At 35.4% G+C, this 12993-nt stretch overlaps 1 protein-coding gene across 2 annotated transcripts in view; it reads left to right on the forward strand.

Annotated features, from left to right (window-relative positions):
- Positions 1-12993, forward strand: part of MTREX (Mtr4 exosome RNA helicase) — a 101515-nt gene that overhangs the window by 58489 nt on the left and 30033 nt on the right. For both annotated transcript variants that reach the window (XM_086361711.1, XM_086361712.1), the window contains exons 19-22: positions 2769-2897; positions 5689-5799; positions 6864-7052; positions 10846-11009. In XM_086361711.1, coding sequence (XP_086217837.1) covers positions 2769-2897; positions 5689-5799; positions 6864-7052; positions 10846-11009 — 593 coding nt within the window. The remainder of the gene's footprint in view (positions 1-2768; positions 2898-5688; positions 5800-6863; positions 7053-10845; positions 11010-12993) is intronic.

Below are 12993 nucleotides of genomic sequence, written 5' to 3' on the forward strand. Positions count from 1 at the left end.
TTTTTCTCTGTCCTGAATCCCCTCAGAGTGAACCATTGGGGTGGGGTGGCTGCAGAGGCTGATAGGTTGCTGGCTGACAGCCTGTTTTGTCTTAATCCTGAGTTCCCCTCAGGATCCACCATCAGGGGTGGCTGCAGTCGGTAATGGATGCACCGTTCTTCGTTTTCTCATTAGGCTGGTGACATGACGTTCTTTGTCCGCAGAGAGAAAATGCATACTTCAGAAGAAAATACTTTAAAGCATTTTAAGGAGATAAAAATGTATCATCAATATTTTGTGTTGTTTCTTTACATTCTACAATCTTGATTATCAAAAGTATATTTCTCTTATGTGAAGGATGATATTATAAATCTATCTTTATCAGATAGAAAACGTTTGCTGAGAAAAGCTTTATCATCTTAGGAAATAAATGTAACAGCAAGTTTTCATTTAATGCTGCAAAAAAGGAGGCTTGGAATGATTTTCCATACTCGTACTTGGGAATATCTCTGTAATGTTGTAAGTGGTTTTGGTAGCTCAGCATACCCTGTCTTTGCTTTGTATCTATACTACACTGAAAATTGTTTTAAAACTCCTTTAAAAATAATCATATTTGAAAAAAAAAACATGCTGAGACAAAACTAGTTTCCCTTTTGAATTGGAAAACGGTTTATGCTTTCTTTGAAGAAATTTGTGCTCAGGTTTAATTGATTATGATTATACTTTTGATTTGTTTTGGAGATATATTTTACTGTTCTTAGGCAAATTCATAGGTTAGTACAGAAATAGGTTGTAGGCATGAATTAATGGGTATTTCTTGACAATTTTTGCATAAGTCTGTGCAGGAGGGATAGGAGGAGATTGAGTAATCACTTCTTTCCCTGTTCCCCTCTCAATCAAAGTAACTACCCCTTGTGGGGAAGCTACCTGTATTTTTGGTGGGAATGCAAATTTGTGCAGCCCCTGTGGAAGGCGGCATGGAGGTTCATCAAAAACTAAAAGCAGAGTTGCCATGTTGTGCTGTGCTTAGTCGCTCAGTTGTGTCCACCTCTTTGTGACCCCATGGACACATGGGAGCCCGCCAGGCTCCTCTCTCCATGGGGATTCTCTAGGCAAGAGTGCTGGAGTGAGTTGCCATGCCTCTCTCCAGTGGATCTTTCCAACCCAGGGATTGAATCAAGGTCTCCCACATTGGAGGCGGACTCTTTACCATCTGAGCCACCAGGAAAGCCCAAGAATACTGAATACCGAAGTTGCCATATGATCCAGCAATCTGACTCCCGTCATATATCTGGACAAAGCTATAATTCCAAAAGATACATGCACCCCTGTGTTCATTATTCACAATAGCCAAGACTTAGAAACAGTCTAAATTTCCATCAACAAATAAATGGAGAAGATGTGATACATGTATACTATGGAATACTGTTCAGCCATAAAAAGAATGAAATAATGCCCTTCACGGTAGCATGAATGGAACTAGAGATTATCATACTAATGAGTCAAAAAGAGAGAGACAAACATGATATCATTTATATGTGGAATCTAATATATGACCCAAGTTAATCTATCTAAAACAGATACAGACTCACAGAAATAGAGACCAGACTTGTAGTTGCCAAGAGGGAGAGAGGTAGAGGAGGGATGGAATGGCAGTTTGGGATTAGCAGGTGCAAGCTATTAATATAGAATGGATAAACAACAAGGTCCTACTATATGGCACAGGGAACTATATTCAGTATCTTGTGGTAAACCATGATGGAAAAGAATATAAAAAGAGTGCACTGTATGTATAACTGAATTGTTTAGCAGAAATGAATACAGCTTTGTAAATGTTGTAAACTGTGAAAGTGAAAGTTGCTCAGTCGTGTCTGACTCCTTGCAACCCCATGCACTGTAGCCTGCCAGGCACCTCTGTCCATGGAATTCTCTAGATAAGAATACTGGAGTAGGTAGCCATTCCCTTCTCCAGGGGATCTTCCCAACCCAGGGATCGAACCCAGGTTTCCTGCATTGTAGGTGGATTCTTTACCATCTGAGGCACCAGGGAAGCTATAAACTGTACTTCAATGAAAAAAATAACTTCTCTATTTACCTAATTTTATACAAAAGAGATTATTCAAATATTGAATCAAAAACTAAAAATCTACTTTCATTGTATTTTTCATCTTGTTTAATTAGAATTATTTGAAGATACATATTTATTTTCTGATACTGATCATTCTTTTGGTTTCATTTTCTAATTCTAGCATAAATTGCGGAGAAGGCAATGGCACCCACTCCAGTACTCTTGCCTAGAAAATCCCATGGGCGGAGGAGTCTGGTAGGCTGCAGTCCATGGGGTCGCTGAGGGTCGGACACGACTGAGCGACTTCACTTTCACTTTTCACTTTCATGCATTGGAGAAGGAATGGCAACCCACTCCAGTGTTCTTGCCTAGAGAATCCCAGGGATGGGGAGTCAGACACGACTGAAGTGACTTAGTAGCAGCAGCAGCATAAATTGAATTATAATAATAAGCTTATTATTATATCATTAGAAACTTAACAATGGCATATCAGGTGACAGTAATCATATATTTAAATTCATATCAGGTAATTCCTCTGTTTTCTCATGCAGTGGAGCATGTTGAAGAATGAAAAGAGACAGGCTTCATTTCATGAAGGAAACATTGTTTATATGCCAGTCATAGTGCTAAATGCAAGGACATAATTACTGTACACATGGAACTTGTAATTGTGTGCCAGTTTTTGAAAATTAATAAACTTTTATCCCGTTTTTTTTTCTAGCCTAATTCTGGTGAACTGGATCCGTTATATGTAGTAGAAGTACTTCTGCGCTGTAGCAAAGAGAGCTTGAAAAATTCAGCTACTGAGGCTGCAAAGCCAGCTAAACCTGATGAGAAAGGAGAGATGCAGGTTTGTACTTTACTTCATTTCTAGATTTCAGATATTTATAATCACTGGATTTCCTGAATGTGATTAGAATAAACACTCTCATGATTTCTAAATTGGAAGTTTTCAAGGTTTCTTAAAGCCATCTAAAAACCAGTAGGATGATTAATCCCTTTATCAAATTATGGCAGGATATTTAGTGACATAGTGAAGGATAAAGAGAATTTAATAATGAAGCTGGAATTTACCTGGGCTAAAAAGATGTTTATCATTAATTTGTGATTGTTTCATTTTACACTTTATTCCATCCATACTTTTTTTTTTTTGCATTCCTATGAAAATAATGACTGAAAATAGCCAGTCTTTTGAAAATAAGTTCTAAGTTTCCTTAAAATAATTTAATTTACATGTCCTTTTAATTAAGTGCAAAGCATTCAGTTTGCCACATTAGAAACCCATATTGAATGTCTCCTATTTTATTTTAAAATAAATAATATAGAGTAATTGTAAGTAAACCTAATTGAGGACTTTTCAAGTATCTTTTTGTAGACCAATATACTGAAATTTTGTTATTTTTAAACATTGCTTTAAGTACGTGGTACATTGGCTAGGTCTTTGAAGAAAGGTCATTGTAATGATACTTGTCATAATAGGCATTGGTTTGTGGAAAGTAAAATTGGCCACTGCAGCATCATAGTCTGCTGCTTTGGATTGATGAAATGAATGTGAGACTCAGAGTTGACAGTATTAGAAAGACTATACTGTTAAACATTTCAAAATAATCATTTAAAAGCCTAGTGTTATCTATAATTTTGAATACCAGCTAGGTTTTGGTCTTTGTTCCTTACTCTTATTTGTTCTCTAGAATTCCACCACCATTGAAACTTATATGATTTAGTTTTCCCTAACATTTATCAATTGACTGCTTGCCTAAAATTAGGCTAAAATTCTCCCAATCTAGCATATATTCATTGTAGCCAAAGGAATCTTTTAAATTGCTGCAACTTGGAATGGCAAATATATGGCGTACATCCCAACATTCTCCTTCTCTCCTGGCATACACTGATAATAATTCATGGCTCCCTTTTACATTCAAAGCTTAGACTCGTTCTAAGAAAATGATCTGTTGAGTAATTCATTGGAGTTAGTATTTTAGGTGAAAACTGTTTGCTGTCTACTGTGTTCTAGGCCCAGATTTTATTAAGCATGTGCATGTGTACCTGTTTTACTTAAAGATAACGAGAAACTTTGCACCTCTTAATAATACGATTTCATTCAGTTCAGTTGACAATCCCTACAGAAAAGCCTTCACTGAACCCTGGGCAAACTGAGTGTCTTTCCTCTGCTGAAAAAACATTTTCTATTCAGTTTACTTTAGCATGTCTTACTAAGGAAATTAAGGTGGACACGCGTAAGCATGAATTGCATCAGTACACGTAGTCTCTGACTTTAAGGGGTTTAGAGATACGGAGGGAGCATTTTGTGCTCAAAGAGGTAACTTATCGAAGGTGTGTGCATGTTGTAAGCTTATAAAAGAAGTAATGAAATTTAGGCAAATTTTTAGGAATGTTAGAACTTTTTAAAGATACATCTGCATTCCAAGATAGGAAGCAGCATGTGCAGAGCACAGAATAGCCCTCTTTAAAAATAACTCCTAGTTTTTCTGTCTGATGCGGTTGAATGACAGAGGCATAGAATGAAACAGGAAGGAAAAGTATACCTTAAGAAGTGGAATACATATATAATATTATTTGCTTTTGTAAATTATTATTTTCAGTAGGACTCCTGGATATAGGCAAATAATGCCATAGGCAGTTTGTAAGGAAATCTCATCTCAACTACAGTGATTGTGTAGCACTATTTAGGGTTGGTTTGAATCTATTTCCTTTACATGAAATATGAGGAGGAAATGGGATTTCCATAGTTAGCTTTTCCCTTCTCTAATTTTAAGTGTATGTAATGCCAAATTTAACTTTTCATCAGCATTTGTGTACGACTTTGTAAAGTGGCTATTTCTTTTGCCTGTGAAATAAATCTTGAATTTATTTTTCCAGAAAAAATAAGATGCCTTAGAATATAGCTAGCTTTGGATAGTAGTTGATTAGTAGAGGTTAACACTTTCAACAGTGTATTCTAAAAATTACTTTTATCACTGTTGCTTTGCCAGCTTCAGTGTGATGATGAGGGAAGGGTATTCTTGTCAGGAGAATGCATGGAGGAAGATTTGAAAATAGTTGGTTTTCAAGATTATGTCTAACAGAGTCATTCTGGCCCATCCAGAGATTCCATGAATATTTCATGGCCATCTACACTTAAATAGTTTTCCCTTCATTTGTAGTGCTGTAGTACTTTTAGATATTAAAAAAGCACCAATTACTGAGGATGCAAAAATGAGTGAAGTACGGATTCTGTTGAGGGAATCACTTATTTTTATGTACCATTTGTTAGCCTGTTTCTTAAAGCTTTGAATTTGTTTTTACGTCTTAAATATAGTTCTAGGGACTTCCCTGATAGTCCCGTGGCTGGGACTCTGGGCTTCCAGTGCAGGGGGCCCGTGTTTGATGCCTGGTCAGGAAACTGGATCCTACATGCTGTGACTAACAGCTGGTGCAGCCAAATAAATAAATATATTTAAAACAAAATAATAGTTTCTATTAAGGTATAAGCTTCCACAGTGGTTACTATCCACTTATTATACCTGCCACATAATGTAAATGCAGTTTTCTTATAAGGATTCAAAGTATATTTAAGAAATGGCAGAATTTGAAAATGTGCAGTGTTAATTGTTATATGTATGTAACTTTTCTGTTGGTAGGTTGTTCCAGTTTTGGTGTATCTCCTGTCTGCTATCAGCAGTGTTAGACTTTACATCCCTAAAGACCTTCGACCACTGGACAATAGACAGAGTGTTCTAAAATCAATACAGGTATACACATTAATTTTATAAATTAAATATAAATTGTATGTAAATATATATAGATTGTATAACAAGGAAATTGATATGCTTTTAAATATATTGCTTTCTTTCAGAAAAACTATAAACACTGCCAATAGTGGCAGTTATTTTTAAGAAACATAGTGGCAGCAGATCTACATGTAGATTGCCCTCTCTTTGAATCTACCAACAAGTGAGTCTAAAGGAGGGCTCACAAAGTAGAACGTGACCACTGCTGTATGTTAAATACATTTTCTTTACTGGTTATGAATGAAAGTAACTATAGAGTGTGTTAAAAGTTTTTATATATAAAATCATGTGCCTGGACTTTTGATTAATACATGGATAAAATAGTCTTATGGAAAATTATTAGTTGGTTAGTAAATAAATATTTGAAGAGCATTTACTATGTAGCAAAGGCCATATACTAAAATCTGAGAAAACTGGATGCTTTTCGTGTAGAGTAGGAATTTTTAAGCTGTGGTCCATATGTGGGCTTCTTAAAATGAATAATTCTCTTAACAATTTTACAAAAAGTTTTGTGGGTAACCTTTTTTTTAAATTTCTAACTGACCAAATCCTATCTTACGTTTAAGGCCTATCTAAGACCCTGAAAGTCTTCCAATGGGATATCAGACTGTAATAACCTCTCTCTTCTCTGAATTCACATGTTCATTATATTTAATAGTTAAATCATGTTAGGGAAAAAAAATGTAGCAATGAGGATCTGGATCCCTTAAAAAGTTTGTCTTTTTAAGTCTTTCGACTCAGTACCACGCTCCCTAAGAATCAGCCCAAAGAAGTAATCAGAAAATTGAAAAAAATTTACACTTGAAATGTTCAATTCAGGATTCTTTATAATGGCAGGAAGTTATAGCAGTAAATGTACAGGAATGGGTTTTATCAATAAGTTGTGCCACATCCAGAACTTAACTAAACTCTAAATATTAGAAGTATTGTGCATAGGAAAAACATAAAAGGAAATACTGATTTAGCTTAGTCTTAACTAATATTATCTGTGAGGTGAAAAATGAATTTTAAATATTTTGTTTCAGGAAGTTCAGAAACGTTTTCCTGATGGTGTTCCCTTATTAGACCCTATTGATGACATGGGCATTCAGGATCAAGGACTGAAAAAAGTTATCCAGAAAGTAGAGGCCTTTGAGCATCGAATGTATTCTCATCCTCTTCACAATGATCCAAATTTGGAAACTGTGTATACACTTTGTGAAAAAAAAGCACAGGTATGGCAGAAACATTTTTATCATAGAATTCTATGTATTTCACTATATGAGAGAGTATATATATTTTTTCATTTTATTTTTCTATTGGTTTCATCCGCTAAAGCAGGAGGATGTCTAGCTATCAATTCTTACTAGCAAAAAAAAGTTGATCACTTTAATTGAGATATCATTCAAATAGCATAACATTCATCCCTTTAAAGCATACCATTTAGTGGTTGTTAGTGTATTCACAGTATGGTCTGCAACTATAACCACTATCTAACTGCGGAACATTCTCATTACCCACAAAAGAAACCTCATCCCTATTAGCAGTCACTCCCCATTTCCCTACCCTCCAGTCCCTGGCAGCTGCAGATCTCATTTTTGCCTTATGGATTTGCCTGTTGTGGAGCTTTCATGTAAATAATAAAATATGTGGCCTCTGTGTTTGCCTTCTTAGTTAACGTCTTCAAGATTCATCCATATTGTAGCATGAATTTGTATTTTATTCCTTTTTATAGCTGAAAAATATTGCCTTATATATGTGTTATACCACATTCTGTTTACCATTCATCAGCTGATGAGCATTTGGAGTTTTTCCATTTCTTGGCTGCTATGAATAATAGTGCTATGAACATTTGTGTACAGTTTTTGTGTGGACATATGTTTCCATTTCCCTTAGATGGAATTGGGTTGAATTGCTGGGTCCTAGAGGAGCTCTGTGTTTAACTTTTTGAGAAACTGCCAAACTGTGTTCCAAAGTGCTGCACCATTTATGTTCTCAGCAGCAGTAAAGTCCAGTTTCTCCACATCCTCCCCAACATTTGTTATTGTCTGCATTTTTAATTATAGCTGGTCTAGTGCTATAAAGTAGTAGTTCACCTTTTTAGAGTAACTAGCTGTGTTCTCCAACCAGTTAAAGCATTCTTATAAGCCATTCTGAATAATGAATTTGGAAAAAGCTTGTTGAAGTGAACACATTTCTTTCCACTATCCACTTCTCTTCAACTAGAATCTCTTGTATATCCAAATAGCATTTTCTCCTTGAAGTTTATCACTCTTTGCTTTTGTGCTTTTTCAGCTTTTATCACATGCCACTCTTCCTGTGTTTGTCTTTCTGTCTCACAAACTAGATTTTAAGCTCCTTAGGCTCAGGTGTTTCATTTTAGCTTACTTATACTCTTTCATATCTCTCATAATGATCTGTTTTTATGAAGTAGATGCCTGGTATTTATTCAATAAATAATATGAGTAGAAACTTCTTTGCCTAATAAAGTAATGTATTCAGCTCATAGTTTTAACAGCACTGCCCCTTCCTAGCTTTTTGTGAATTAACATGATGTGGCCTGTGCTGTGTTGGGCACAGCAAGTATGTTCTCAGTGAACATGTAGCATATATACTATGCTGTGGCCCACCCTGAAGGTTTCTTCTCAAAATGAGGAAACTGAGACATTAAAAGCTTGAGCATGCTCAGAGTGTGCTAGTATGATCCTAGCCTGCCCATCTCTCACCAGGACCTTGCAGGTCCCTCCCTGCGTCCTGTTACTCCCTACACCAGAGAATCAACTTTAATAGTTTCAACACAAGAACAAAGAGACCTGAGTTTGGTTGAGTGATAACTGAAGAGTATCTGTGGATAACGTGACTTGAAGCCCCAGAGAAAGGGATTATCTGAGCTACTCAAATATAACAAAAAGGCCCTAGTGTCTGGCTAAAAGTCTGGCTAAATGAACTTGTTATAAAGACTGCAGTACATGCAAAAAGTGCTTATGCGGGAGCATTAAGCTCTAGAAGTAAGACCTGAAACTGATGTGGGCTGTGTTTTTACTTTTGCTGAGTAGTGTCATACACCAGAAAAGACTGAAAGGAAAACCACAGCTTGTTGTGAGATTATAGTAGGTATCTCTCCTGTTCCCCCTTACTTATACTGCAAGAAAACTATGAAGAGTTAACAATTTTATGACGTTCTAGAGAGTGCAAGATAACCTTAACATTCCTTAGCCCTGCCTAGGAAGCCCTTCAGAATCTGACTGCTCAACTGTCAACATTTTAAGTCCTCCTACCCTCTGACCCAGCTTTCTACAAAGTGAGGCAATATGAGGATGTTCTTGTATCGTTGTTTGAAAAAGCAAGTGAATATAAACCACCTCTGTGTTCATCAGTAGAAAGTTAGATACATGAATTATGAATATCCACACAGTGGGTATCAAAATGACCCTTAAAAAGAATGAGGTAACTGTATATGTACTTTTTGGAAAAGAAATCCTGATTGTATTAAGTGGGAAAGGAAGCTGATCACACTTTTGTGGGGAAAACTGCTGTACCTGTGTATTCATGTATTTACAGACATGGATAATCTATTCTGTGTTCTTTGAAGGTATGTAGAAAAAGATCTAGAACAGCATCATGCCGTATATAATACAAGCTTCTCACATAAAAGTCTTTAGTACACACTTTTTTTAAAAAATGAAAAACAGGTGAAATTAATTTTAATGAGATTTTTTTTTATTTAACTCAGTATATCCAGAATACATTTCAGCATGTAATCAGTATAAAAATTACTGAGGTAAAAATCTTAAATAGTAGACTCTCTTCTACCAACCTGTAAGCTTTGTATGCCTCTGGGTATTTAGAACAGTCTTCTATGCTAATAACATAGGCACATCTTCAATTAAAGAAACTTCAGAAGATAATTTTTTTTTTCTGATAGGCCTAATAAACATGCCAGGCGGCATAGAGGTAGCATGTTAGGTAACGTATAAAGCATTCCTTCTTATCCTCCTAGCACTGGGACATGTCAGTTCATAGCAATGTAAACAGTTGCTAAGAGTTTAAATTCTGGAGTCCAAATCCCATCAATTCCAAGCTTGGGTTTGAATCCCATCTTTTATTACTCTCTCTCTGTGATCTTGACCAGTTTACTTGGTAATCTCTCTCTGCCTCAGTTTTCTCATTTGTAAAATGCACGTTTATGTCTGCTATAAGAATTAAATGAAATAATGTAAAGCACTTGAAGAATCAGGATTCATAGTTAGCTGTCAATAAATGTCAATTACTGACCACCGTCGTTGCCTTTAACTTCTCCTCAGTTGAAGCTTAATAAAGCATCTGCAAAATACGAGTCTGAATTTCAGCTTCTCAGTTCCTAAACCTTCTATCAATGTTTTTCTGAACTTCAAGCCTCCACTTTAGGATCCCAGTGTTTTCTTGCTTTGTACTGTCATCTCTGTCACAGTTGATGGGTATATAACATCTATGCTGCTGCTGCTAAGTCACTTCAGTCATGTCTGACTCTGTGCAACCCCATAGACGGCAGCCCACCAGGCTCCCCCGTCCCTGGGATTCTCCAGGCAAGAACACTGGAGTGGGTTGCCATTTCCTTCTCCTATAATATCTATATATATTATTAATTCCATTAATCTACAGATTAATGGAATTTTAAAACACATTTAATCTAAAATATGACCTCAAAATAACATTTTCCTTTTAAGCTTTCATCTCTGTCTACAGAATAAAGACTTATTTTCTTTGCTAAATCCTTTTCCAGCTTTTAGGCAGATTTTTATGCAATTTGAGGGCTTAAAAGAAATTGAGTTGCCCCTAATTCCATAAGGATGAAAAGTTGGAGCTGATTTGATTGCTACCTCAGATAACATCATTCTTCTTGTATAATATCCTGGAATAGTAAGAAACTGCTATGTTCCTCTCCACCCCTCCCCCAATATAATATTTTTTGATTCATTTCATGAGTAAATGTAATTTTTATTCTGTTTACTTTATCATTGAACTTCTTTTTACTTTTGTATGCCTTAGATTGCAATAGACATTAAATCCGCAAAGCGAGAACTAAAGAAAGCAAGAACTGTCCTACAAATGGATGAGCTCAAATGTCGCAAACGTGTTTTAAGGAGGTTGGGATTTGCTACATCTTCTGATGTCATAGAGATGAAAGGACGAGTAGCTTGTGAGATAAGCAGGTAATACCTGGTTGTTCTAGAAAACTGATTCTAAAGTAGAATACTGATTTTAAAAGAGGGCTGTTAATCTTTTGGAAAAAGAACTGTTTTAAAAATAATAAAGTTTGTTTGTTACTTTTCACATTAAAATACAGGTTTTGGCCATGAAGTTGAGGAATTAGGGAGAATAAAAATCTTGGATCTTACTAATTAATGCAGAAACCATTAGTATCTTCATGTTTCCTTTTTCTTTATTTTACAGCACTGTGGAATTTTTATGTAACTGTAGTCTTAGTTTACACATGAATTTTTATTTTAATTTTTTTGTAGTTACTAACAGTTTCCCACCTTGAAACTAAAATCATTGTCCTCTTTTATGTAAAGTTTTGGGCTAACGTAGCATATTATATGCCACAGCTTAAAATCAGATATAATCTTTTGTATATTAGATACCAGCTGTTTATTTTGGTAATCTTCTACCACATTACAAATGACCTTAAAGCTAAATGACTTAAAGCAGAAGTCATTTCATTCTCTCTGATTGTTTCTGTGGGTCAGAAATTCTAAGAGTGGCCCATAGGATGGTTCTGGCTCAGGATCCCTTGTGACTGCCATCATTTTGAAGATATTTTGCCATAGTCAGTTATTCTCTGTGAGTCCATAAAAGACATCTCAGAATAGTTTTTATGTACTCACCAAGGCCCTAATGTATGGGGTCAGAAAATTACAAGCCTTTGTAAATGCTTTTGGACATACCTGATGAAGATTTACTCATATCGTTCTTGTGGATCATCTAGTTCAGATACGACTTCAGATGTCTGCAGGGGCCAAGATTCTGTGGTAAACAGAACAGTTGTAGGCCACCAAAAGGAGGCAGCAACTACCCAACCCCAATTAGTTATTAAAAAATAATGTGATATCAGAGTCTAAGTTAGAAAAGTCAGATATCTAGTTTCTTTCTTTCTTTTTTTTTTTTTGGTGAAATCTCTTGATTTTTAAATGTTCACAAAATATTTCAGAATTATGTTTTTAGGTTCCTATGCAAGCTAAATATAAAACACTTCGTGTTAGATTTGGCCCACACGCTTGTATTGAATAGCTTTCCTTTAACCTTGATAAAATTAAGCTTTCCTGCTTTGTAATTAAAGAAACCTAGGCAGTATAAAGTTAATAATTTATGCAAGATTAAATTTAGACTATAACATCGATCTGCTTATTTAAATGCTGAGATTAATGTTATTGGAATTATTTCTTTGTGATGTTATATAGTACTCAATAATTGAATTATTAAATTGATATCAATTTAATTTTATTTTAAATTATTAATATAAATTTAATATATTATTAAATAATTGATTTATTTCTCGGGTATCTGCAGCTAGATTTAGTCTTGGGAGAAAGAATATTTAGAGAGATAAAGATAAAAATATCACATATCAAAGCGCATTACTTTCCCCCTGCTTTGCCTCTCCTTCTGATCTGTCTTGGAGAATAAAATCACTGCAGGCAAAAGCTGAGGAGTCGTCCTAGATTCCTTCTCACCCTTCCTACTCTCTTTGCACATCTTCATGATTGTTTTCTCCTATCTCTGTGCTGTTTTAACTGTTCCCAGTAACTGAAGTGCATCCCTTTTATAAGTTTCTGCAACCCATCCTTTATTCTCTTGCTTTCAGAATTTTCTTTCCAAAGCATAAATCCTAGCATGTCATTCTTTGGTAAAAGTCTGTCAATGATTCTCTGTTGCTTTTAAAATAAATTCCATAATTGAGTATATTCTTGCCCTTTCCTGTGTATCCCTTCTGTTGCCACATCCCACACATGTTTCTTTCATTTAGCATGACCTTTCCATCACTCCCCATTCTTACATGTTTTTTTCAGGATCTTCTGAAACTTGCTTTGAGTTTCTTCAGATTGATTTTAGTCTCAACTTTTTTTTTTTTTGCATAATTGCCTATACAAACCTCTACTAAATTGCTGTCATGTGCTTATTATCTTTCCCATCTGC

This window comes from Bos grunniens, chromosome 20 (assembly GCF_055505025.1).
Source record: "Bos grunniens cultivar Pamir isolate PY7600 chromosome 20, Bosgru_T2T1.0, whole genome shotgun sequence".
Taxonomy (NCBI): Eukaryota; Metazoa; Chordata; class Mammalia; order Artiodactyla; family Bovidae; genus Bos; species Bos grunniens.